This window comes from Ranitomeya variabilis, chromosome 4, assembly GCF_051348905.1.
Source record: "Ranitomeya variabilis isolate aRanVar5 chromosome 4, aRanVar5.hap1, whole genome shotgun sequence".
NCBI classification, from domain to species: Eukaryota; Metazoa; Chordata; class Amphibia; order Anura; family Dendrobatidae; genus Ranitomeya; species Ranitomeya variabilis.
Genome location: NC_135235.1, coordinates 722,610,818 through 722,637,103, shown reverse-complemented (window position 1 = coordinate 722,637,103; position 26,286 = coordinate 722,610,818). Strand labels below are relative to the sequence as shown.

The 26,286-nt window shown below is 43.0% G+C and overlaps 2 protein-coding genes across 5 annotated transcripts in view; one reads left to right on the top strand and one right to left on the bottom strand.

Annotated features, from left to right (window-relative positions):
* Positions 1–20,540, top strand: part of LOC143766659 (uncharacterized) — a 51,435-nt gene extending 30,895 nt beyond the window's left edge. For 2 of the 4 annotated variants that reach the window (XM_077254487.1, XM_077254488.1), the window contains one exon: positions 18,557–20,540. In XM_077254487.1, coding sequence (XP_077110602.1) covers positions 18,557–20,001 — 1,445 coding nt within the window. In that variant the 3' untranslated portion in view covers positions 20,002–20,540. The remainder of the gene's footprint in view (positions 1–18,556) is intronic. The other 2 variants (XM_077254490.1, XM_077254489.1) reach the window with 1 other exon arrangement.
* LOC143766657 (uncharacterized) overlaps positions 1–26,286 on the bottom strand; it is a 1,190,188-nt gene that overhangs the window by 691,814 nt on the left and 472,088 nt on the right. The gene's annotated exons all lie outside the window — the stretch shown is intronic.

The following is a 26,286-nucleotide window of genomic DNA, read 5'->3' as shown; positions in this document are numbered from 1 at the left end:
CCTTGCTCCTCAGTCATTTCTATGCCGGCCATCAATGTAACCAGAAGCCTTTCTGTTGCATGTTCCTGCTCCTAGACTACTACCAGCTAAGTTGGACTTGTAGTCCTAAGTTTGTTTTGCATTTTTGTTCCAGTTCTCTGTGATAGTATATTTCTGAGGCTGGAAGCTCTTGTGAGCTGAAATTGCCACTCTGGTGTCATGAGTTGATATTAGAGTCTTAAAGTAATTTCAGGATGGTGTTTTGAAAGGGTTTTCAGCTGACCGTGAAGTTCCCTTTTCTGTCTTCCTACTATCTAGTAAGCGGACCTCAATTTGCTAAACCTATCTTCATACTTCGTATGTCAATTTCCTCTGAAATCACCGACAATATATGTGGGGGCTACTGTCTGCCTTTTGGGGAAAATTTCTCTAGAGGTAAGCCAGGTCTGTATTTTCCTCTGCTAGGGTCAGTCAGTCCTCCGGCTGGCGCTGGGCGTCTAGGGATAAAAACGTAGGCACGCTACCCGGCCACTGTTAGTTGTGCGGTAGGTTTAGCTCACGGTCAGCTCGAGTTCCCATCTTCCAAGAGCTAGTCCTTTTGTATGCTCTACTACGTTCTCTTGCCATTTGAGAACCATGACAGTATGGCCGGCCAAGGGTTAAAATAATTGGCAGAAGAAAGGAGAGAAAAGAAGTCTGCAGAGAATTTTTTTTTCTTTTTTTCTGAGTTTGCTCATTAGTTGATTCTCTAGCATCTCTGCTTACTGCAGCCTTCGTCTCTCTCTCCTTCTAATCCTTGAATGGTTCTGATTTCACCTGATTAAAATGGATCCTCAGAGTTTAGCTACAGGTTTGAATAATCTCGCTACGAAGGTTCAAAGTTTACAGGATTTTGTTATTCATGCTCCTATATCTGAACCTAGAATTCCTTTACCTGAATTTTTCTCCGGGGATAGATCTCGCTTCCAGACTTTCAAACATAATTGTAAATTATTTTTGTCTCTGAGATCTCGCTCCGCTGGAGATCCTGCACAGCAGGTCAGGATTGTAGTTTCCTTGCTCCGGGGCGACCCTCAGGATTGGGCATTTGCTTTGGCACCAGGGGATCCTGCGTTGCTCAATGTGGATGCATTTTTCCTGGCTTTGGGGTTGCTTTATGAGGAACCTCATTTAGAGATTCAGGCTGAAAAAGCCTTGATGGCCCTGTCTCAAGGGCAAGATGAGGCTGAAATATACTGCCAAAAATTTCGTAAGTGGTCTGTGCTTACTCAGTGGAATGAGTGCGCCCTGGCGGCGAATTTCAGAGAGGGTCTCTCTGATGCCATTAAAGATGTTATGGTGGGGTTCCCTTTGCCTACAGGTCTGAATGAGTCCATGACAATGGCTATTCAGATTGATCGGCGTTTGCGGGAGCGCAAACCTGTGCACCATTTGGCGGTGTCTACTGAGAAGGCGCCAGAGATTATGCAATGTGATAGAATTCTGTCCAGAAGCGAACGACAGAATTTTAGGCGAAAAAATGGGTTATGCTTCTATTGTGGTGATTCAACTCATGTTATATCAGCATGCTCTAAACGTACTAAGAAGGTTGATAAGTCTGTTTCAATTGGCACTTTACAGTCTAAGTTTATTCTATCTGTGACCCTGATTTGCTCTTTATCGTCTATTACCGCGGACGCCTATGTCGACTCTGGCGCCGCTTTGAGTCTTATGGATTGGTCCTTTGCCAAACGCTGTGGGTATGATTTAGAGCCTCTGGAAGTTCCTATACCTCTGAAGGGTATTGACTCCACGCCATTGGCTAGTAATAAACCACAATACTGGACACAAGTAACTATGCGTATTAATCCGGATCACCAGGAGATTATTCCTTGTGTTGTATAATCTACATGATGTGTTGGTGCTTGGATTGCCATGGCTGCAATCTCATAACCCAGTCCTCGACTGGAAAGCAATGTCTGTGTTAAGCTGGGGATGTCAGGGGACTCATGGGGACGTACCTTTGGTTTCCATTTCGTCATCTATTCCCTCTGAGATTCCGGAATTTTTATCTGATTATCGTGACGTTTTTGAGGAGCCTGAACTTGGTTCACTACCTCCGCACAGAGATTGCGATTGTACTATAGATCTGATTCCGGGCAGTAAGTTTCCAAAGGGTCGTTTATTTAATCTATCTGTGCCTGAACATGCTGCTATGCGGGAATATATTAAGGAGTCCTTGGAAAAGGGACATATTCGTCCTTCGTCATCTCCCTTAGGAGCCGGTTTTTTCTTTGTATCTAAAAAAGATGGCTCTTTGAGGCCGTGTATTGATTATCGGCTTTTGAATAAAATCACGGTTAGATATCAGTATCCTTTGCCACTGCTTACTGATTTGTTTGCTCGAATAAAGGGGGCCAAGTGGTTCTCTAAGATTGATCTTCGTGGGGCGTATAATTTAGTGCGAATTAAGCAGGGGGATGAGTGGAAAACCGCATTTAATACGCCTGAGGGCCATTTTGAGTATTTAGTAATGCCTTTTGGTCTTTCAAATGCCCCTTCAGTCTTTCAGTCCTTTATGCATGACATTTTCCGTGAATATTTGGATACATTTTTGATTGTGTATCTGGATGATATTTTGATTTTTTCGGATGACTGGGACTCTCATGTCCAACAGGTCAGGAGGGTTTTTCAGGTTTTGCGCTCTAATTCCTTGTGTGTAAAGGGTTCTAAGTGCGTTTTTGGGGTTCAAAAGATTTCGTTTTTGGGGTACATTTTTTCCCCCTCTTCCATTGAGATGGACCCTGTCAAGGTTCAGGCTATTTGTGATTGGACGCAACCCTCTTCTCTTAAGAGCCTTCAGAAGTTTTTGGGCTTTGCTAATTTTTATCGTCGATTTATAACTGGTTTTTCTGATGTTGCTAAACCGTTGACTGATTTGACTAAGAAGGGTGCTGATGTTGCTGATTGGTCCCCTGCTGCTGTGGAGGCCTTTCGGGAGCTTAAGCGCCGCTTTTCTTCCGCCCCTGTATTGCGTCAGCCTGATGTTACTCTTCCTTTTCAGGTTGAGGTCGACGCTTCAGAAATCGGAGCTGGGGCGGTTTTGTCGCAGAAAAGTTCCGACTGCTCCGTGATGAGACCTTGTGCGTTCTTTTCTCGTAAATTTTCGCCCGCTGAGCGAAATTATGATATTGGTAATCGGGAGCTCTTGGCTATGAAGTGGGCTTTTGAGGAGTGGCGTCATTGGCTTGAGGGGGCTAGACATCAGGTGGTGGTATTGACCGACCACAAGAATTTGATTTATCTTGAGTCTGCCAGGCGCCTGAATCCTAGACAGGCGCGCTGGTCGTTATTTTTCTCTCGGTTTAATTTTGTGGTTTCATACCTACCGGGTTCTAAAAATGTGAAGGCGGATGCCCTTTCTAGGAGTTTTGAGCCTGATTCCCCTGGTAATTTTGAACCTACAGGTATCCTTAAGGATGGAGTGATATTATCTGCTGTTTCCCCAGACTTGCGACGGGTCTTGCAGGAGTTTCAGGCGGATAGACCTGATCGTTGCCCGCCTGGTAGAATGTTTGTTCCTGATGATTGGACCAGTAGAGTCATCTCGGAGGTCCATTCTTCTGCGTTAGCAGGTCATCCTGGAATCTTTGGTACCAGGGATTTGGTGGCTAGGTCCTTCTGGTGGCCTTCCCTGTCGCGAGATGTGCTAGGTTTTGTGCAGTCTTGTGATGTTTGTGCTCGGGCCAAGCCTTGTTGTTCTCGGGCTAGTGGATTGTTGTTATCCTTGCCTATTCCGAAGAGGCCTTGGACTCACATCTCCATGGATTTTATTTCTGATCTCCCTGTTTCTCAGAAGATGTCTGTCATCTGGGTGGTGTGTGACCGTTTCTCTAAGATGGTCCATTTGGTTCCCTTGCCTAAATTGCCTTCCTCATCCGAGCTGGTTCCTCTGTTTTTTCAAAATGTGGTTCGCTTGCATGGTATTCCGGAGAATATCGTTTCTGACAGGGGAACCCAATTCGTGTCTAGATTTTGGCGAGCGTTCTGTGCTAGGATGGGCATTGATTTGTCTTTTTCGTCTGCTTTCCATCCTCAGACTAATGGCCAGACCGAGCGAACTAATCAGACCTTGGAGACTTATTTGAGGTGTTTTGTGTCTGCGGATCAGGATGATTGGGTTGCCTTTTTGCCCTTGGCGGAGTTTGCCCTCAATAATCGGGCTAGTTCTGCCACCTTGGTTTCTCCTTTCTTCTGTAATTCGGGGTTTCATCCTCGTTTCTCTTCCGGTCAGGTGGAGTCTTCGGATTGTCCTGGAGTGGATGCTGTGGTGGAGAGGTTGCATCAGATTTGGGGGCATGTGGTGGACAATTTGAAGTTGTCCCAGGAGAAGACTCAGCATTTTGCCAACCGCCGTCGTCGTGTTGGTCCTCGTCTTTGTGTTGGGGACTTGGTGTGGTTGTCTTCTCGTTTTGTCCCTATGAAGGTTTCTTCTCCTAAGTTTAAGCCTCGGTTCATCGGCCCGTACAAGATATTGGAGATTCTTAACCCTGTGTCCTTTCGTTTGGACCTCCCTGCATCTTTTTCTATTCATAATGTCTTCCATCGGTCATTGTTGCGCAGGTATGAGGTACCGGTTGTGCCTTCCGTTGAGCCTCCTGCTCCGGTGTTGGTTGAGGGTGAGTTGGAGTACGTTGTCGAGAAGATCTTGGACTCCCGTGTTTCCAGACGGAGACTTCAGTATCTGGTCAAGTGGAAGGGCTACGGTCAGGAGGATAATTCTTGGGTGACAGCCTCTGATGTTCATGCCTCCGATTTGGTCCGTGCCTTTCATAGGGCTCATCCTGATCGCCCTGGTGGTTCTGGTGAGGGTTCGGTGCCCCCTCCTTGAGGGGGGGGTACTGTTGTGAATTTGGTTTCTGGGCTCCCCCGGTGGTCACTGGTGGTACTGAACTTGTGTGCTTCATCTCCTCTGTTCACCTGTTTCCATCAGGATGTGGGAGTTTTCTATTTAGCCTTGCTCCTCAGTCATTTCTATGCCGGCCATCAATGTAACCAGAAGCCTTTCTGTTGCATGTTCCTGCTCCTAGACTACTATCAGCTAAGTTGGACTTGTAGTCCTAAGTTTGTTTTGCATTTTTGTTCCAGTTCTCTGTGATTGAATATTTCTGAAGCTGGAAGCTCTTGTGAGCTGAAATTGCCACTCTGGTGTCATGAGTTGATATTAGAGTCTTAAAGTAATTTCAGGATGGTGTTTTGAAAGGGTTTTCAGCTGACCGTGAAGTTCCCTTTTCTGTCTTCCTACTATCTAGTAAGCGGACCTCAATTTGCTAAACCTATCTTCATACTTCGTATGTCAATTTCCTCTGAAATCACCGACAATATATGTGGGGGCTACTGTCTGCCTTTTGGGGAAAATTTCTCTAGAGGTAAGCCAGGTCTGTATTTTCCTCTGCTAGGGTCAGTCAGTCCTCCGGCTGGCGCTGGGCGTCTAGGGATAAAAACGTAGGCACGCTACCCGGCCACTGTTAGTTGTGCGGTAGGTTTAGCTCACGGTCAGCTCGAGTTCCCATCTTCCAAGAGCTAGTCCTTTTGTATGCTCTACTACGTTCTCTTGCCATTTGAGAACCATGACAGTATTGTTAGCAGCATTGGTATCTGCTAGGAGAGTGAGCGATCTCCAAACCTTGTCAATAGACCCTCAGTTTTTATCAGTAACATCTGACAGAATAATTTTAAAGACAGACCTTACCTATCTTCCTAAAGTTGCTACTAAGTTTCATAGATCCCAAGAGATCTTCCTGCCTACTTTTTATGAAGATCACTCAACTCCAGAGGAAGAGAAACTTCATACCCTAGATGTTAAGAGGACTATTCTAGCCTACTTAGAAAGGACTAGGGACTGGAGAAAGAGTAGGGCTCTCTTTTCTGTCTTTCCAGGGTAAGAACAAAGGCTCTAAAGTCACAAAGAATACATTATCACGCTGGATCAGAGATGCCATAATTCTGGCATATAAAGCTAAAGGAAGAGAGATCCACCACTACATGTGGGAGCACACTCTACAAGGGCTTTGTTGGCTTCCTGGGCGGAGAAGGCAGACATACCAATAGACCTTATATGTAAGGCTGCAACCTGGTCTTCTCCTAGTACTTTTTATAAGCACTATAGATTAGACCTGTCTTCCTCCTGTTATCTAACCTTTGTAATATTGGTCCTTGACACGGTAAACCCACCCAAATTATAGTCTCTGTAAATCTCTCTAGTGGGTGCTGTCGTGGCGAATAGAAAATACCGGATTACTTACCGGTAATGCTCTTTTATAGAGCCCACGACAGCACCCACTCACATCCCTCCCTTTTTATAGTAGCACAAGGTGCCGTGGTTATGAGGTATTAATAGTAGGACGGTATAGTATAAGTTTGTGAATATGTACATATTACTGAGCCTATTAACTAAAACCTGGCGGCGGTTCCTCCTATTCTCTGAAATACAACTGAGGAGCGAGGGGGGGTCGCCCCTTTTATCTCTCTGTAGGTTTCCTGTTCCTAGGGGCGGATCCCCTCTCTCTAGTGGGTGCTGTCGTGGGCTCTATAAAAAAGCATTACCGGTAAGTAATCCGGTATTTTTTACCTGTTCATCTGTATGATAGTTTGATTGTGGTGGATTCATCCTGCCTGAGTTATCTGAGTCTGTAACTCCATGGTAGTCCTTTACCCCTTTCCGACATCGGGCATAAATGTACGGACACTTTCCCTTTGATGTGGACTCCAACGGTGAGCCCACATCTTTCCCGGCACGTCAGCTGTATTGAACAGTTAAATGCCGCTGTCAAACTCTGACAGCGGCATTTAAAACACGCATTCGGCCATTGGGCCGGAAGTACGCACAGCGGTGACCCATGTCACGTTATTGCGGGTCACCAGTGTGTTGGTATGACAACCTGAGGTCTCCTGGAGACCTCTATGGTTGTCAGTGCCGGATTGCTGTGAGCGCCATCCAGTGTTCGGCGCTCATTGCAAGTCAGTAAGTCTGCTATAGGCCGGGGTCAATGTGATGTGAGAAACTCGCACATCAATACCCGGTACTACCGCCGACACTCGGGACCGGAGTGTGCGGCTGCATAGAAATACATGCAGCCGCACACTCCGGTCCCAAGTGCCAGCAGCAGTGCCGGGTATTGATGCGAGAGACTCGCGCGAGTTTGTCGCATCACAGTAACAAGTGTGACCCCGGCCATATAGAGGCAATCTGAACATCGCCTCTATGTAGCAGAGCCAATCGGGATATGGCAGTCTCTAGTCTCCTATTTATTACTTGCCAAAAGCAATAAAGTTTTTAAAAACGTAAAAAAAGTTCAAATCGCTCCCCCCTTTCACCCCATTCAAAATAAAACAATAAAAATAAAATCAAACATACACATATTTGATATCGCCTCATTCAGAATCGCCCGATCTGTCAATAATAAGAAAAGGATTAACCTGATCGCTAAACAGCGTAGCAAGAAAAAAAAAAAAGTAAAAATGCCAAAATTACATTTTTGTTTGGTCGCCACGACAAAAATGGAGAACTCTACAGGGATCGGAAAATGGCACTTTTTATTTTTTTTTTAAACTAAGTTTGGAATTTTTTTTTCGCCATTTAGATAAAAAAGAACGTAGACCTGCTTGGTGTCTATGAACTCGTAATGGAGAATCATAATGGCAGGTCAGTTTTGGCATTTAGTGAACCTAGTAAAAAAGCCAAACAAAAACAAGTGTGGGATTGCACTTTTTTTTTTGCAATTTCACCGCACTTGGAATTTTTTTCCCATTTTCTAGTACACGACATGGTAAAACCAATGGTGTCGTTCAAAAGTGAAACTTGTCCCGCAAGAAACAAGCCTCACATGGCCATATTGGTGGAAAAATAAAAAAGTTATAACTCTAGGAAGAAAAGGAGCAAAAAACGAAAACGCAAAACCGAAAAAAGCTTCGGGGGTTATGGGGTTAATAGCCTGGAAACCTTTGGCTATTGGCTCCCTCCCAGAATATTAACAATAGCTGTCGGCTGATCGGCTCTCGGCTTTCCCTCTGCTGGTTATGAAAATTATGCAGGAACACACGCAATTTAAAAAAAAACAAAAAAAAAAACAGATATTGCATCTCACGCAGATTTCTGATTGCTTTTTGTTACTATGTGTGTATATATATAATTTTTTTGGGGGGGCTCAAAGTCCCCCTTTCGGCTTATACTAGAGTCATACCCAGGGGTCGGCAGGGGAGGGGGAGTGGGGGCTGTCTAATAATACTCACCTGCTCCTGGCGCGGTCCCTGCAGGTCTCTGGTTCCCCGACACCGCAGCTTCGTCCTGTACTGAGCGATCACATGGTACTGCTCATTACAGTAATGAACATGCGGCTCCACCTCCCATAGGGGTGGAGCCGCATATTCATTACTGTAATGAGCGGTAACGGTGACCGCTCAGTACAGGAAGAAGCTGGGGAACCAGGGACCTGCAGCGACCGCGCCAGGAGCAGGTGAGTAAATTCTAACAAACAAGACACAGTATAGGCCATACAAAAATTGGGGATCACCGTAACGCCTGGATTAGGCAAAAACAACTCAGCTTTATTACAAATGACATACAGGACATTAACATATAAAACCGATTAAAGCTTTTACATACACAGAGCCCTTAATAAGGCAAGCACCTGTGCTAGAAACATGGGGATTAATATCATAGGCTTCTATATGAACAGCATGTTACAGGTATGTGCATAATAACAGCAGCGGCAAAATAGAGACTTAACATGTATAGCCATAGCACCCCTGACGAAGCCACCGCTGTGTGGCGATACGCGTTGGGCGTCCGCTTGTTTTAGTGCCTGATCTTGCTAGCATGGGGTATCATGCATAATTTATTGTGGCTCCGGGGATTGGCTTGTTAATCTGTTGCAGCATTGCATGTACTAGTTGGGCTCTAAGATTCTCATTTTTGCCACCTACTGGTACTCTGTCTATCATTTGCAGTTTTTTATTATGGGGGAGCATTTGTCTTCTAGGTCTACGTTCACCCCTTGGCCACTAATTACAGGTATATATCATCTCTGTAAGTTCTATACGAACTCAGTACTTTTTATGCATGACCAGTATAGGGTGGCCGCATTTATACATCGTCGTATTGCCGCTGCTGTTATTATGCACATACCAGTAACATGCTGTTCATATAGAAGCCTATGATATTAATTATTATGGGCTCTGTGTATGTAAAAGTTTTAATTGGTTTTATATGTTAATGTCCTGTATGTCATTTGTAATAAAGCTGAGTTGTTTTTGCCTAATCCAGGCGTTATGGTGATCCTCATTTTTTGTATGGCCTATACTGTGTCTTGTTTCTTAGAGTTTATGCTAAATATTTATAGGTCAAGGATAGGATCCCGTAGTATCTGTTCCTGTGGTGCCCCCACAAAAATATTAGTCAGGAGCAGGTGAGCATAATGGGGTAGGGGAGCGCTGCGCATAGTCACCTTTCCTCGTTCCGGTGCCGTCTTCAGCGTCTACTGCAGTGATGCTCAGGTCAGAGGGTGCGATGACGTGGTTAGTGCTACCCCTCTGCCTGACCCGTGGCAGGATTCTGAAGGGACTCAAATGCATTAGTCAGAGAAGCCATGGACTGTGACAGTGACAAAGCCCACTCAGGGGGACTAGGTACATTGGGTTCGGTGGTGGCAGAAGACTCCTGAGCGCACTTGGGATCACAGGCCTTGCAGAGTGGAGTAATGTGTCCCCGTGGTAATGCATACTGGCAGGTGATACAAGATGTGAAAAACAATGTGTTTTGTTAGCCTTTTTGAAGGTCTTAGAGAGTGACATGGTACACCCCAGAATGTCCCTGATCCTGCTGATATGCTCAAATAGGGAGTATAGTGTGTTGTAAGGCCCAGTGACTATTGCAGAGAAGGGCTAATGAGTTGTATATGGCACAGCCCACAGATCTTACCCCGATCCTGTGGCCCTGAGTAAGTGGTCTTCCTATTGAGGTACAGGAAGGCTGTACGAGAAGAGAGCCGGCCTGTTGAAAGAGTCCGCTGTCCCAATTGCAGAGGGACTGTGGGGAGTGCCACCATATGTGACCAGGCTTCATGTATGGATATGCAGCTGGTGGGGAAAGATGGCCGCTGAGAATTGCACTGGGAAGTCTCGCCGTGTGCAAGACGTGCCAAGAGGAGGGCAGATATGGCGCCGTGATGTCATAAGATGGGGCGGAGCTTCGCTTTGTGGCCTAGAATAGGCCCAAGCTGGGGCCTAAATTTTGTACGCCGGCCGGAACACGCCCAGGGGAAAGGGGAGGCCATGGTGATAGCGCTTAAAGTGCCGTCGCACACGCCGTACCGCGTCCCGGGCCCACACTTACCAACTGTGTGCGTCACGGTATGGAAACTGCCACAGCGCAGGACCTGGACTGTGGAAGCAATCCTGCCATACAGGTGGTATCTGCTACCTCAATCAAAGCTTCTTTTCCTTTAGTAAGCTGTTGATCATCCAGCAATATACGATGACTCGGGTCCACATAAACAGCTGCCAGAAAAAAATTATTTTCTAATAGCAGTGTCACTCTCCGTTTCAATGAAGCAGCAATGACATCTGCGATTAAACCTCCTCTTTGGGACAGGCAAAACAACAAGTTCTTCCACTCCTTTATAAAAATGCCAGGAGATAAATCCACAGCTTGTAACTTTTTAGTCACTGTAAATGGATGATAAAGCAATTCCTTCAATTCAGCCACCTGTGTCTATTGACCTTCATGTAGTGTTACCTGAAGGTTGGCCATATCTACAAGGAAGGGTTTCAACTCAAGCAATTGCTCAATCATTAAATAGGTGCTGCCCCACCGAGTGGCTTGATCCACAATTGCCCCTTTTCCAGCAAGTCTCTACAAGATGGAATCAATTTTAGGGGTTCTGGTAGTAATAGCCAATTTCCCCACTTTGCTAGTCAGAGTTCCAGCATGTCCCCCTTGCAGACTTTCTCTTATTGCCAGCTGCAGCGTGTGCACAACACAGCGCATGTGATGAATAGGAAAGAGGTGTGAAGCAGCTTCAGCAAGATCATCTGATTGTGAAGAATCATTTTGCTGTTCTTCTGTAGTAATATCTGTGCTGAATCACAATCCAGAACACGCGCACACACACACACACACACACACACACACACACACACACACACACACACACACACACACACACACACACATACACATACATACGTCCTCATCGATCGTGTCACTGTATTTCCGAATTTGAGATGTTAGAAAACATTTTTTCCCCTTATATTCTACTGTATGTATAGTGTATATAAGTCATCAGAGCAGCTAATTTCTCCAAACATGAGCTAAGAGGAAAAACAAACTAAAACATGAAGCATACATAGACAACATATACTGGACTATTGATTTATGCACAGTTTATTGAAAGTTTAGATATGCTTTAGGAATTACTTACCTCTTTAATCCTGCTTTCCTGTTCACCCAGAAATTCTGAGATGAATGTAGGCTTTCCTTCCCTGTGTGTTTATTTTTTCCCCTTATCTGTAGAGGAGGAGCTTAAATACGTATCCTGAACATAAACTGCAGCACAGTTTCATCTCCGCTAAAAGTCTAGAACTTAGATCAGGAATAGGACAGACATTTATAGGACATTTTATAACTTTCCCAAATTCTTATGAAAAAAATATTCCCCACAAACTGTATTGAACTACTGTACCCAATTTATTATATATTTTAGGAGTCGGAGTTGGTCCATTTTATACTGACTCCAATTCCATCAAAATGGGCTCCGACTCCACAGCCCTGCTGGACACCTGTCGAGGGTTGGCGATTCTCCCTTGACAGAGTCTTAGCCCTTCAGCGGGGAGCCCGGGTACTTTGTCGCCCACATCCTCTCCATCCGATTCTGCATGGGGGTTCTGAGCAGCAATGGAAGCTGTTCCTTTCACCCAGTTGCATCTTCAGCCTCTACAGCATGCACTTCTAGCAGCCTGGGACAGGAACCCATTTTTTCTCTCTCGACCGGCTATGCCGCTTGTCCCCACGGGTCAAGCAGGTGCTCAGGTGGTGGACGTTGCGGTCATCCCTCACCCAAGGTAAATCTTTCCTTCAGGTCCAATGGCTGATGGTCACCACCGCCGCCAGTCTTCTATGCTAGGGCGCTGTCTTGCGGCATCACACTGCCCAGGGACTCTGGTCTCCTAGCGAGGCACTTCTCCCGATCAAGATTCTGGACATCTGGCTGATTTGGTTCATCCTGCGACGGTGTCACGCTCACGCCCTGACTGGTGGGCGTGAGCTCGGGGGGTTTGTGGCCCCACTGTGCCACAAACCAGACTACCCTGGAAGGGGCGTGACTATGACAGCTGCCTGGGTTTTCACTGTAGTCTCTGATGGTGAGGTCAGGCTTTTGCAGCAGGCAGTTGCCAGGTGCTACTCCAGGGTGGTGTCTGGCTGTGGCTGCTGAACCCACTTGGAGAACAGGAACACTAGGACAGGTGCGGGCATCAGGCAGGACTGGCAGAAGAGCGCGGCTGAAACTCAGACGAGTAGGCTGGCACGGCTGAGACACAGGGCTGGAAGAGACACGGCAGAGAACACAGGGCTGGCAGGCATGGCAGAGAACACAGGGCTGGCAGAGACACAGCAGAGAACACAGGGCTGGCAGGCACGGCAGAGAACACAGGGCTGTTGATGTGGTGTATGAAGGAACAGGTAGGGACCTGTTCACACTGGATGTGCAGGTACGGATTTGTAGTGTGAAGGAACAGGTAGGGACCTGTTCACACTGGCGGTGCAGGTACGGATATGTAGTATGGAGCAACAGGTAGAGACCTGTTCACACAGGAAGTGCAGAAAAGGAAACAAGCAGAAAGGAATGAGGTATGAAGGAAAAAGTTGGGACCTGTTCAGACTGGAAGAGAACCGCAAGGCTGTGGATAGGAACAGTAGAGCAGCAAGAGATAGCGCAGCAATAAAAGCTAAGCAGGGCAGAACCACAAGGAATATGGTGAGGAGCTGCAGCAAGAGATTACTGCAGCAGCAGAAGCTAAGCAGAGGAGAGCCACAAGGAATGTGGAGAGGAGCTGCAGCAAGAGGTTTCTTCAGCAGCAAAGCAGAGCAGAACCGCAAGGAATCCAGAGAGGAGCTGCAGCAAGAGATTACTGCAGCTGCAGAAGCTAAGCAGAGCGGAGCCACAAGGAATGGGGAGAGGAGCTGCAGCAAGAGTTTTCTGCAGCAGCAAAGCAGAGTAGAAAGGAGCAGAACCGCAGGAGTGCGGAGAGGAGATGCAGCAAGAGATTACTGCATCAGCAGAAGATAAGCAGAGTAGAAAGGAGCAGAACCGCAGGAGTGCGGAGCAGAGGTAAAGCTACAAAGGTACAAAGCAGGCAGAGCCGCAATAGTGCGGAGTGTAAGCAGACTGAGAACACGAGGAAATACACAGCAGGGAAGGAAGCCACAGACAAGGAGACCGAGGTAAGACTAAGTTCAGACAAGGAAATGGAACAAGACAAGAAACAAAGACACAGGGACCAGGATATTCTGCCTCCTGGAGGGCGGACAACAAGATCAAGGCAAGAATACAGAGTAAAGCCTCCAGAGAGGGAGTAACACAGAGCAAGGCCTGGCAAGCTCAGACGCTAAGCACAAACTGAGCTAACACATTGCACAGGCTCAGACCTCTGGGTGGAGCTGCACTAAATACTGAAGGCCTCCTGGCAATTGTTCAGGAACAGATTAGACAGATGCACCTGATTCCCATAAGAACCAGAGAGTTCAGGCGCCCTATGTACACAGCCAGGAAGCATGCAGAAAGCAGAGACACAGAATATGGAGCTGGCGAGAAACAGAAACCACATCATTGCCTGGAGCAGTGGGTAAGATAGTGTGAGAGATGAGAGGCCATGCCGTGATGCCAGTAGAGTTGTTACAGATGGTTCCATCACCTCCTAGTGGGTCACCCCATCCACATACAATCGGACAACGCCACAGCTGTGGCATATATCAACCATCAGGAGGGCACCCGCAGCAGTGCGGTAATGTGCAAGGTGAAGCACATTCTCCATTGGGCTGAGAGGAAAAATTCTGTCATCTCAGCAGTTCACATCCCGGGTGTGGAAAACTGGGCGGCAGACTTCCTCAGCCACAAGGGTCTCGCTTTGGGGGAGTGGTCACTGCATCCGGAGGTCTTCCAGCAGGTTTGTCATCGCTGGGGGACTTCGGACGTCGATCTGATGTCATCAAGACTACACGCCAAGGAGCCCGAGTTCATAGCTTGGTCCCAGGATCCAGAGGCCATTGGGGTGGATGCACTGGTCCTTCCGTGGCATCAGTTCCCTCTTCCTTACGTGTCCCTCCCCAACTTCCTTTGCTCCTGAGAGTCATCAGAAAGTTAAAGATGGAAGGAATTCCAGTGATCCTTGTCTCTCCAGCCTGGCCACGCCTGGTGTGGTACGTGGAGTTGGTGCAGCTCGTCATCAACGTTCTTTGGTGTCTTCCAGATTGACCAGATTTACTCTCCCAGGTCCCGATTTGCCACCAGAACTCGGGGGCCCTGTGTTTAACGGCATGGCTGTTGAATCTTGGGTCCTAACCCAAGCTGGGTTTTCCCAAAAAGTGGTTTCCACCATGATTAGCGCTCGGAAACCTGTTGTGAACTGTGTTTCTGGGCTCCCTCTGGTGGTCACTAACGGTATTGTGTTAGGTATGTCTTGTTGCAGGCCTGAGCTCCAGCTGTGTCGTTAAGCAGCGGGTGTTTCCTATTTGAGTCTCCTCTGGACTCAGTCTCTTGCCTGGCATCGTTGTATCCAGACCTATTTGGTCTCCTCCGGATTCCTTTCAGTCTGCCTCATGCAAGAAAAGCTAAGTCTGTTTTGTACAATTTGGATCGTTTGCATTATTCAGTGTTTTTGTCCAGCTTGCTTTACATTTGATTTTTGACTCGCTGGAAGCTCTAGGGGGCTGATATTCTCCCTCCACACCGTCAGTCGATGTGGGGGTTCTTGAATGTTCAGACGTGGATGTTTTGTAGGGTTTTCTGCTAACCGCATAGTCCACTATCTATTTTCTGCTGTCTAGACTATTGGGCCTCACTTTGCTGAATCTAGTTCATCTCTACGTTTGTGTTTTCCTCTTGCCTCACTGTTATTATTTGTTGGGGGCTTTCTATATCTTTGGGGTTCAATTTCTCTGGAGGCAAGCGAGGTCTTATTTTTTCCCTTTAGGGGTAGTCAGTTCTCCGGCTGGCTCGAGACGTCTAGAACCAACGTAGGCACGTTCACCGGCTACTTTTAGTTGTTTGTGTCAGGATCAGGTATGCGGTTAGCCCAGTTTCCACCTCCCTAGAGCAGTATTTATATTTTTGCTATCTTGCCGGAATATCAGAGATCCTCTGCCATTGGGATCATAACAGAAACCTACATCCGTGCGCATTTATCACCGTACCTGGAAATCATTTTTCGCATAGTGCAGGGACCGCGGTCGTTTTCCTCTCGGTTTGTCCATTATGACCATTCTGGAATTTCTTCAGGCTGGTCTGGACTCAGGCCTGGTGCTTAGTTCCCTCAAAGGTCATATTTCTGCCTTATCTGTTTTGTTCCAGGGCACGCGTTGAGAAACACGTGATGGTGTCTCCGCGGCTTTTCTACATGCATCTGGCACTATGTGACAGGAGTGGTCACGGACCCCTCTCGGCACATTAACCCCGGAACACTGCGATCAAACAAGATTGCAGTGTAGCGGTGGCATAAGGAAGCATCGCACAGGGAGGGGGCTCCCTGCATGCTTCCCTGAGACCCTCAGAACAATGCGATGTGATCACAGTGTTCCGAGTGTCTCCTCCCTGCAGGCCCCCGGATCAAAGATGGCCACGAGGTCCTTCTGGGTCCTGCACGGAGGTGGCTTCTCAGTGCCTGCTGAGAGCAGGCGCTGAGAAGCCTCCTGCACTGCCTGTCAGATCGCTGATCTGACATATTGCTGTGCAAAGTGTTAGATCAGCGATCTGACACTATATAGTGATGTCCTACCCTGGGACAAAGTAAAAAAGTAAAAAAAAAAAATATATATATATATATATACTGTATAAAAATATATATATTTTAAATTCCTAAATAAAGGAAAAAATAAATATTGTTCCAATAAATAAATTTCTTTATGTAAATAAAAAAAAAACAATAAAAGTACAGATATTTGGTAATCCCTGACCATAACAACCCGACCGACCTATAAAACTGTCCCACTAGTTAACCCCTTCAGTGAACACCGTAAAAAATAAATATAAAACGAAGCAAAAAACAATGCTTTATCATCATACCGCCGAGCAAAAAGTGGAATAACATCCAATCAAAAAGACAGATATAAATAAACATGGTACCGCTGAAAAAGTCATCTTGTCCTGCAAAAAACGAGCCGCCATATAGCGCCATCGGTTAAAAAATAGTTATAGCTCTCAGAATAAAGTGATGCAAAAACAATTATTTTTTACATAAAATAGTTTTTACTGTATAAAAGCACCATAAAAAAAAAGAGGTATCGCTGTAATCCTACTGACCCGAAGAATAAAACTGCCTTATCAATTTTACCACACGCGGAATGGAATAAACGCCCCACCCAAAAGAAATTCCTGAATTGCTGGTTTTTGTTCATTCTGCCTCCCAAAAAACGTAACAATAACAGATCATGTGCCTGAAAATGGTACCAATAAAAACGTCAACTCGTCCCTCAAAAAACAAGACCTCACATGACTCTGTGGACCAAAATATGGAAAAATTATAGCTCTCACAATATGGTGATGCAAAGAAAAAAAATAGTTTTTGCAATAAAAAGCGTCTTTTAGCATGTGAGAGCTGCCAAACATAAAAACCAGATATAAAAACCTGATATAAATAGTAAATCAAGCTCCCCCTTTATCACCTCCTTAGGGAAAAAATATAAAATAAAAAATTTATTTATTTCCATTTTCCCATTAGAGTTAGGATTAGGGTTAAGGCTAAGGTTAGGGTTAAGCCTTAGGGTTTGGATTACATTTATGGCTGGGATTAGGTTTATGGTTGGGATTAGGGTTAGGGGTGTGATTAGGGTTATGGTTGGGATTAAGGTTAGGGGTGTGGTTAGGGTTGGGATTAGGGTTTGGGGTGTGTTCAGGTTAGGGGTGTGGTTATGGTTAGGGTTGGGATTAGGTTTAGGGGTGTGTTAAGGTTAGAGTTGGAGTTAGAATTGGGGGGTTTCCACTGTTTAGGCACATCAGGGGCTCACCAATCGCGACATGGCGTCCGATCTCAATTCCAGCCAATTTTGCATTGAAAAGTCAAATGGCACCCCTTCCCTTCTGAGCTAAGCCATGCGCCCAAATAGTGGTTTACCCCCACATATGGGGTATCAGCATACTCAGGACAAATTGCACAAGAAAGTTTGGGGTCAAATTTCTCCTGTTACCCTTTGGAGAATAAAAAATTGGGAGTGAAAATATCATTTTTGTGAAGAAAATGTTTTTTTATTTTTACGGCTCTATATTATAAACTTCTGTGAAGCACTTGGGGGTTTGAAGTGCTCACCACACATCTAGATAAGTTCCTTAAGGGGTCTGAATTCCAAAATAGTGTCACTTGTGGGGGGTTTCCACTGCTTAGTCCCTTCATGGGCTCTCCAAACGCGACATGGCGTCTGATTTCAATTTCAGCCAATTTTGCATTGAAAAGTAAAACTTCTCTCCTTGCCTTCCGAGCTCTGCCATGCGCCCAAACAGTGGTTTACACTGGACTGGTTTACACATATGCAGTATCGGCGTACTCGGGACAAATTGTTCAACAACATTTAGGGTTCAATTTCTCCTGTTACCCTTGGTAAAATAAAGCAAATTGGATCTGAATTACATTTTTTGTGGAAAAAAAAAGTTAAATGTTCACTTTTTTTTTTTTTTAAACATTCCAAAAAATTCCTGTGGAGCACCTGAAGGGTTAATAATCTTATTGAGTATGGTTTTGAGCACCTTGAGGGGTGCAGTTTTTAGAATGGTGTCACTTTTGGGTATTTTCTATCATGTAGACCCCTCAAAGTGACTTCAAATGTAATGTGGTCCTTTAAAAGAAAAAAAAAATGGTGTTGTAAAATTGAGAAATCGCTGGTCAACTTTTAACCCTTATAATTCCCTAACGAAAAAAAAATGTAGTTCTAAAATTGTGCTGATGTAATGTAGACATGTGGGAAATGTTACTTATGTATTTTGTGTGACAGATCTGTGTGATTTAAGGGCATGAAAATTCAAAGTTGGAAAAATTGCAAAATTTTCAAAATGTTCGCCAAATTTCTGTTTTTTTTTCACAAATAAACGCAAGTCATATCAAAGAAATGTTACCACTGTCATTAAGTACAATATGTCACGAGAAAACAATGTCAGAATCACCAGGATCCACTGGAGCGTTTCAGAGTTATAACCTGATAAAGGGATAGTGGTCAGAATTGTAAATATTAGCCCGGTCTTTAACGTGCAAACCACTCTTTGGGGATTACGTAAAAATGTTTAAAAATACTTATTTTGAGGATATTTCATTGAAAAATAATTGGTTTTATTCTTAGCAGATTACTGTACCAGGAGATCAGAGGGGCAGCTGACATCTTCAGTTTTTAAATCAGATGCTCTTGAGATCACACAGGATGCAATTGATGTGAATGTCATTACGCCAGATATACCATCATCCCTTCACAGCAAAGATCTGTCATCTGACCCTTTGAAACAGGTTCTGTCTTCTGATTCGTTACCGACTACTAAGGAAAATCAAAGTCACAAAATAAGCATTAAAAAACGAACTGCTCCTAAATCAAAGAAGCTGTTTTCACCTTCAGGATATGGAAATAACATTCCCCTTGAAAAGTATTTTCTTAAACATAAAACAATTCACACAGCAGAGAACAGATTTTCTTGTTCCAAGTGTGGGAAATGTTTTAACCAGAAATCAGATTTGCTTAAGCACCAGAGAACTCACACAGGGGAGAAGCCTTTTTCCTGTTCAGAATGTGGAAAATGTTTTAAAAATAAATCACATCTTGTTATACACCAAAGAACTCACACAGGGGAGAAGCCTTTTTCTTGTTCAGAATGTGGGAAATGTTTTAAAAATAAATCACATCTTGTTATACACCAAAGAACTCACACAGGGGAGAAGCCTTTTTCTTGTTCAGAATGTGGGAAATGTTTTAACCAGAAATCAGATTTGCTTAAGCACCAGAGAACTCACACAGGGGAGAAGCCTTTTTCCTGTTCAGAATGTGGGAAATGTTTTAACCGTAAATCAGATTTGCTTAAGCACCAGAGAACTCACACAGGGGAGAAGCCTTTCTCATGTTCAGAATGTGGGAAATGTTTTAACCAGAAATCAGATTTGCTTAAGCACCAGAGAACTCACACAGGGGAGAAGCCTTTTTCCTGTTCAGAATGTGGGAAATGTTTTAAAAATAAATCAGATCTTGTTATACACCAAAGAACTCACACAGGGGAGAAGCCTTTCTCATGTTCAGAATGTGGGAAATGTTTTAAACATAAATCAGATTTGCTTAGGCATCGGAGAATTCACACAGGGGAGAAGCCTTTTTCATGTTCAGAATGTGGGAAATGTTTTAAAAATAAATCACATCTTGTTATACACCAAAGAACTCATACAGGGGAGAAGCCTTTTTCTTGTTCAGAATGTGGGAAATGTTTTAAACGTAAATCAGATTTGCTTAGGCATCGGAGAATTCACACAGGGGAGAAGCCTTTTTCATGTTCAGAATGTGGGAAATGTTTTATCCTGAAATCACAGCTTGTTATACATCAAAGAACTCATACAGGGGAGCAGCCTTTTTTCTGTTCAGAATGTGGGAAATGTTTTAACTATGCATCAGATTTGCGTAAGCATCAGAGAATTCACACAGGGGAGAAGCCATTTTCATGTTCAGAATGTGGGAAATGTTTTAACCAGAAATCACATCTTGTTACACATCATCGAATTCACACAGCGGAGAATATGTTTTCATGTTCTTAACCATCAAAAATAACTCAAACTATGTAAGTTATTGACAAATTGTACAAAAACATAACAGACAGATGTATAATTGAATGAGAAATGGAAATTACTGTAAAACTTACAATTTTTCTTGGACTATAAGACACCCTTTTTTATTAGATCATTTTTATTAAGAACATTACACAATTAAGTTTTTATGAAGAGACATCAGTAGAACAGATATTTTGATGTTTTCAATGTTACATGATATCCTTATATGTTATTGTTATACATAAAATACAATAAAGTCATCATCTCCTTCCAAGGATTCAATTTTTTTTCATTCAAACTAATACAACCCCCTGTAGGAAAGTCCTTACTGAGAGCTTGGAGAGCCGGGAAAAATATGTAGACAATTCTCTTATCAAGCTGAGACTGAAGTTTATTCGGAGATTTTGCAGCAGGACAGCACATGGATAGTCAGTGAAATAAAGCATGTGAGCACGAACAGAAGTCCAGATTGACAAAGTAACGCGAGTATCTGGCGATGGTCCGGCCTTAGCCAGGCAATGAGGTGGCATGGCTGCAGGATGGCGATGGAACGGCCATGTTGTGGCACGGCAGCAGGTTGGCGATGTAATGGCCCCGAACAACAGTTAGGACGTGCACACGTCCGTAATTGCGGAAATTTCAACGGCAATTCCCGAACTCCCTGCCGCGGGAAAAACGCATGCGGAATTGGCATGTGTTTTCCCGCTAAACACTAGCATTTTGCAAGCGTAATTAGCTTGCAGAATGCTAGCATTTTCCAAGCGATCTGTAGCATCGCTTGGAAAACTGATTGACAGGTTAGTCACACTTGTCAAACAAATCCTCCCAAGAATTATGTGCAAAAAAGACAATAAATATTAATTAAAATAATTTTTTATTCAATCATAATATTAAAAAGTATCAAGTAAATATAACAGCTGATAGAAGCACAATAAATAATAAATCTCTAGGTATGGGAACATACAAAAATTATATTAATACAGAAAATCCAGGTATTTGCAATAAAAATTAAAAAACTGACACAAGGGACTCTTGAATAAATGTATACAAAATTAATATGTGTATATCTGACTGTGTAAAATGATGTTACATATAAATGCTCCAGCCACAAAATACATGGATTACTAGTGCTAAATAAGGAAAGACACATATATCCTAGAAAGAACCAAAACATCTAACAAAAGTGCAAATTACAAATAAAGTGCAATGATATGTGCATAGCAGCAAACTAAATTTTCACAAAATGTGATGCATCCACAAAAAAGTGCTAAAAGTGCAATAATAAATTAAGTTTGTGCAAAAAAAGTCCTATATCATATGCTCCAGGACTATATATATATCCTATTAATCCTATAAACAACTAAAAAAACCCATATAAAGTGCTGCAGTGCCTGAGACTATATATAGTCTGTGTAAAACACAGCCAAAAGCCCGTGGAGTCTCGTAGTGCTAAGTAAGCAAAAAAAGCAATAACCTGGCAAAGTGCATATGCAAAAATAAAAGATTCCTCATACCCAAATGCTCCTGGATCCCTACGTACGTTTCGGCGTTTAAGCCTTCTTCCGGGGGGCGTATACAATCAAGCCCAGGGTGTGCATATTTAAGCAAATGGCCACCAATCAAAAAACCAGATTCTGAGTACCGGGTGATGTAATGCGGCGTGTGCGCAGATGCCCCGCCGCTGAACACATCCGCCCGGCTCCTTCTTCCTGCAGCTCCAGGGAACAGCAATGGGTGCAGCTTGTGCACCCTCTTATGCCAACCTGTTCCTGGGGCTGTGGGAGAGGGAGCTTTTCTCTACGGATACCATGGAACGAGTTGTTTTTTGGACTCGGTTTATTGATGATATTTTTTTTATTTGGCGTGGTACTCCCGATGAGCTTTTAAATTTCATTAGTGTTTTAAATTGTAATCAACTCAATATTAAATTAACATGCAATTTTGATTCTAACCATGTCGATTTTTTAGATGTCACAATTCGACGTGATAATTTCGGTATCCTACAAACCGATATTTTTCGTAAAAAAACGGCCGTTAATTCATTGTTACATGCCTCTTCAGCACATCCCAAACATGTCATCAATGCCATTCCAACCGGGCAATTTTTGAGACTTAGGCGTCTATGCTCGTCATTTGATGATTTTAAGTTGCGAGCTGATGACATGAAAAAGAGATTCATTGATCGTGGATATAGCCATAGGAGTATTAAGAAGGCCTACTACCGTGCAATGAAGACTGAACGTGGGAGTTTAATCTTTCCAAAACATAAATTACAGAATGACACTAGAGTTAGACTAATTACGGAATATCACTCTCAATGGGGCATGATGCAGGATATTTTATCCAAACATTGGTCTATACTCACCAGTGATCCCATTTTGAGGGCATACTTACCAGAGCGACCCTGTATAACAGCACGTCGGGCCCGTAATCTAAAAGATCATCTAACTAAGAGCTTTTATCCAATCAACACGCAATCTACTTTGTTTCCCTCAATAATTCCTAAACCCATTGAGAAATGGGGTTGTGCTCCATGTGGCAACTGTATTGCCTGCTCCAACATAGATCATGCTTCTACTTTTGTTGGTTCGGATAAAAAAATTTACAAGATAACACAGTCCATTACGTGCAATACTAAAGCTGTTGTATATCATGCCACATGTCCTTGTCAAAAAATATATGTCGGGCTCACAACCAGAAATTTAAAGCTGCGTGTACGAGAACATGTTAGAGAGATTATTGCCGCAGAAAAGGAAACAACATTAGAATATCTGAAAACCTTACCAAGGCATTTTAAAATTTATCACAATTGTGATCCAACTGGCCTTCGTGTAATTGGTATAGACAGAATTATCTCAGACCTACGTGGCGGCAATATTAGTCGCAGGCTCGCTCAGAAAGAAACCAGGTGGATCTGGACCCTCCGTACTCTTCAACCTTTGGGTCTTAATGAGAATATAAGTTACTCACCTTTTCTCTGATCATCATTCATTCCTAATTATATTGCATATTTTATGTTTTATTTTAACATGCTAATTAATATTTTTTATATATATTTTTTTTAGTTATATTATCTATTCTGGGATTGGTTTCCAGCCTATGAGCAGTGAGAAGACTGTATGAATTTGTTACTGCTATCAACTAATCAGAAGATATTTATGCACATGATAAAATTTGTTAATAAAATTTGTCTATATATGTAGTATAATAATTTTAATAATTATAATATTTGTATTTATTATTATATATATATGGGTCTATAATATTGATTAAAATATGTTATGTCCGTATCACTATACACTTAAATATATTGGTCATTTATAATTGTAGTATATATTATATTTTTTATAACATGGGTAATTGTATTTATTATATATGTAATTATTTACAATATTTTTATATAACGGTATTGATTAAATTATTTATTAATCTCATCACTATACACTAATATGTATTGTTCACTTGTTATCATTATTATTATCACATATAAAATTTTCTTATATTAATCACATTATGCATATTTATGTATTATTTAATATAATATATGTTTCTTTTTTGTATATACTTTATTTATCATATAATATTATATATTTTTTGTGTAGATTTATGTATATATATAATTCTTATGTGCGCATAAATAGTCGGTTATATTATAGGTTTATGAATATGTGGTCCTTGTGGATGGGATCCATTATGATTGTGGCATAAACGGACCTAGAATAGTTTTCACCTTTTCCAGACCTGAGTACGGGCGGTTGTGCGCTTGCGTGGTTTTCCCTTCTGCTGGCTGCATCTGTTCCGGCGTCTGTTTCCTTGGTAGCGCGCCCCTGGCGATTCCCCGGTCATGTGACGTGGCTTGGGGTTTGGCTTGGTGTGCGTTGTCTTGGTGACGCCGGGCGGATGTGTTCAGCGGCGGGGCATCTGCGCACGCGCCGCATTACATCACCCGGTACTCAGAATCTGGTTTTTTGATTGGTGGCCATTTGCTTAAATATGCACACCCTGGGCTTGATTGTATACGCCCCCCGGAAGAAGGCTTAAACGCCGAAACGTACGTAGGGATCCAGGAGCATTTGGGTATGAGGAATCTTTTATAATCTTTTATTTTTGCATATGCACTTTGCCAGGTTATTGCTTTTTTTGCTTACTTAGCACTACGAGACTCCACGGGCTTTTGGCTGTGTTTTACACAGACTATATATAGTCTCAGGCACTGCAGCACTTTATATGGGTTTTTTTAGTTGTTTATAGGATTAATAGGATATATATATAGTCCTGGAGCATATGATATAGGACTTTTTTGCACAAACTTAATTTATTATTGCACTTTTAGCACTTTTTTGTGGATGCATCACATTTTGTGAAAATTTAGTTTGCTGCTATGCACATATCATTGCACTTTATTTGTAATTTGCACTTTTGTTAGATGTTTTGGTTCTTTCTAGGATATATGTGTCTTTCCTTATTTAGCACTAGTAATCCATGTATTTTGTGGCTGGAGCATTTATATGTAACATCATTTTACACAGTCAGATATACACATATTAATTTTGTATACATTTATTCAAGAGTCCCTTGTGTCAGTTTTTAAATTTTTATTGCAAATACCTGGATTTTCTGTATTAATATAATTTTTGTATGTTCCCATACCTAGAGATTTATTATTTATTGTGCTTCTATCAGCTGTTATATTTACTTGATACTTTTTAATATTATGATTGAATAAAAAATTATTTTAATTAATATTTATTGTCTTTTTTGCACATAATTCTTGGGAGGATTTGTTTGATAAATTGTGCTTGACAGAATTGTTTTACATACAATTGGTTACCCATCTGATTGAACACTTGTCAAACAGTGTTTGACAAGTGTGACCAACTTTTTACTATTGATGCTGTCTATGCAGCATCAATAGTAAAAAGATCTAATGTTAAAAATAATAAAATAAAAAATCATGATATCCTCACCTTCCGGCATCCTCAGCAGCCTTCCCGCTCCTCGCGCTGCTCCCGTTCCCAGTAATGCATTGCGAGAATGACCTGTGATAACGTAGCGGTCTCATGAGACGGCTACGTCATCTGGGGTCATTGCCGCTAGGTATTATTGGGAACACGAGCAGCGCGAGGAGCGGGAAGACTGCCGAGGACGCCGGAAGGTGAGGATATCATATTTTTTAATTTTTATTTTTTTTTAACAATTATACGGTTCCCAGGGCCTGGAGGAGAGTCTCCTCTCCTCCACCCTGGGTACCAACAACACATGATCCGCTTACTTCCCGCATGGTGGGCAGCCCCATGCGGGAAGTAAGCGGATCAATGCATTCCTATGTGTGCGGAATCCCCGCGATTCCCCACAAGGAATGAAAAGGCTGCTTTTTTTCCGGAATGCGATTCCGCCGCGGAAAAAAAAATGCAGCATGTGCACAAAAAATGGTGAATGCATTCTAATAGGATGCTTAATGTATGTGTTTATTTCGCGTTTTTATAGCGAAAAAACAAATTCCTGAACGTGCGCATATAGCCTAACAGGGGCTTTTTATACATGATACAGACAAATAAAGCTGTACCTTGCAGCAAAGGACATATACATAATAACATCATACTTTGTAGAAAAACACGCATTCAGGGATGAAGCATAAAATAGTTAAATGTAATGACTTTGAGGCTCTTTACACCCAACTCCATTAGAACTCGTAAATCTCCATGTTCCTCTTAGTAACTGTCATTGTTCACTTAATGCACTTATTTATTATCATACATTTACCCTTTTTCTATTATCATGGCCCTGCAGCTGCTCCAATTAACCTGTGTGTATGTCAAACTATACCTGCTAATGGCTATGATCTCATCTTGTGTCTCCAATCTGTCTATGACTTTCAGAAGTACATCTTAGAATTAGTTAGTTTCTAACTTTGCACAAGATGGCTGCTAGAGCCAACATGGCTGTTCAGTTTATTATCCAGAGTGCAACATACAGTGCTGTAATATTTATTGGTGAATTATTGAAAGTAAGATTATCTATGTAATTCATCGCTTTATGTACTTGTGCGTGTGTGTGTGGAAGGGCAAAAAATCCCTTAAAAAGCACAAAAACAAAATAAAAAGTCATTAAAATATTAGTCCCTGTGACGGGGTGTACGGCAGAGCAAGAAGGGACAACAGGCCGAGGGATGATTCAACAGATTTACTATCAAGAACGCTGGAACAGCACATGCAGGTAGATCTACAGAGTCCACAATTAGTCCAACGGAACAGGTTCGGGGGCACCTCCCGA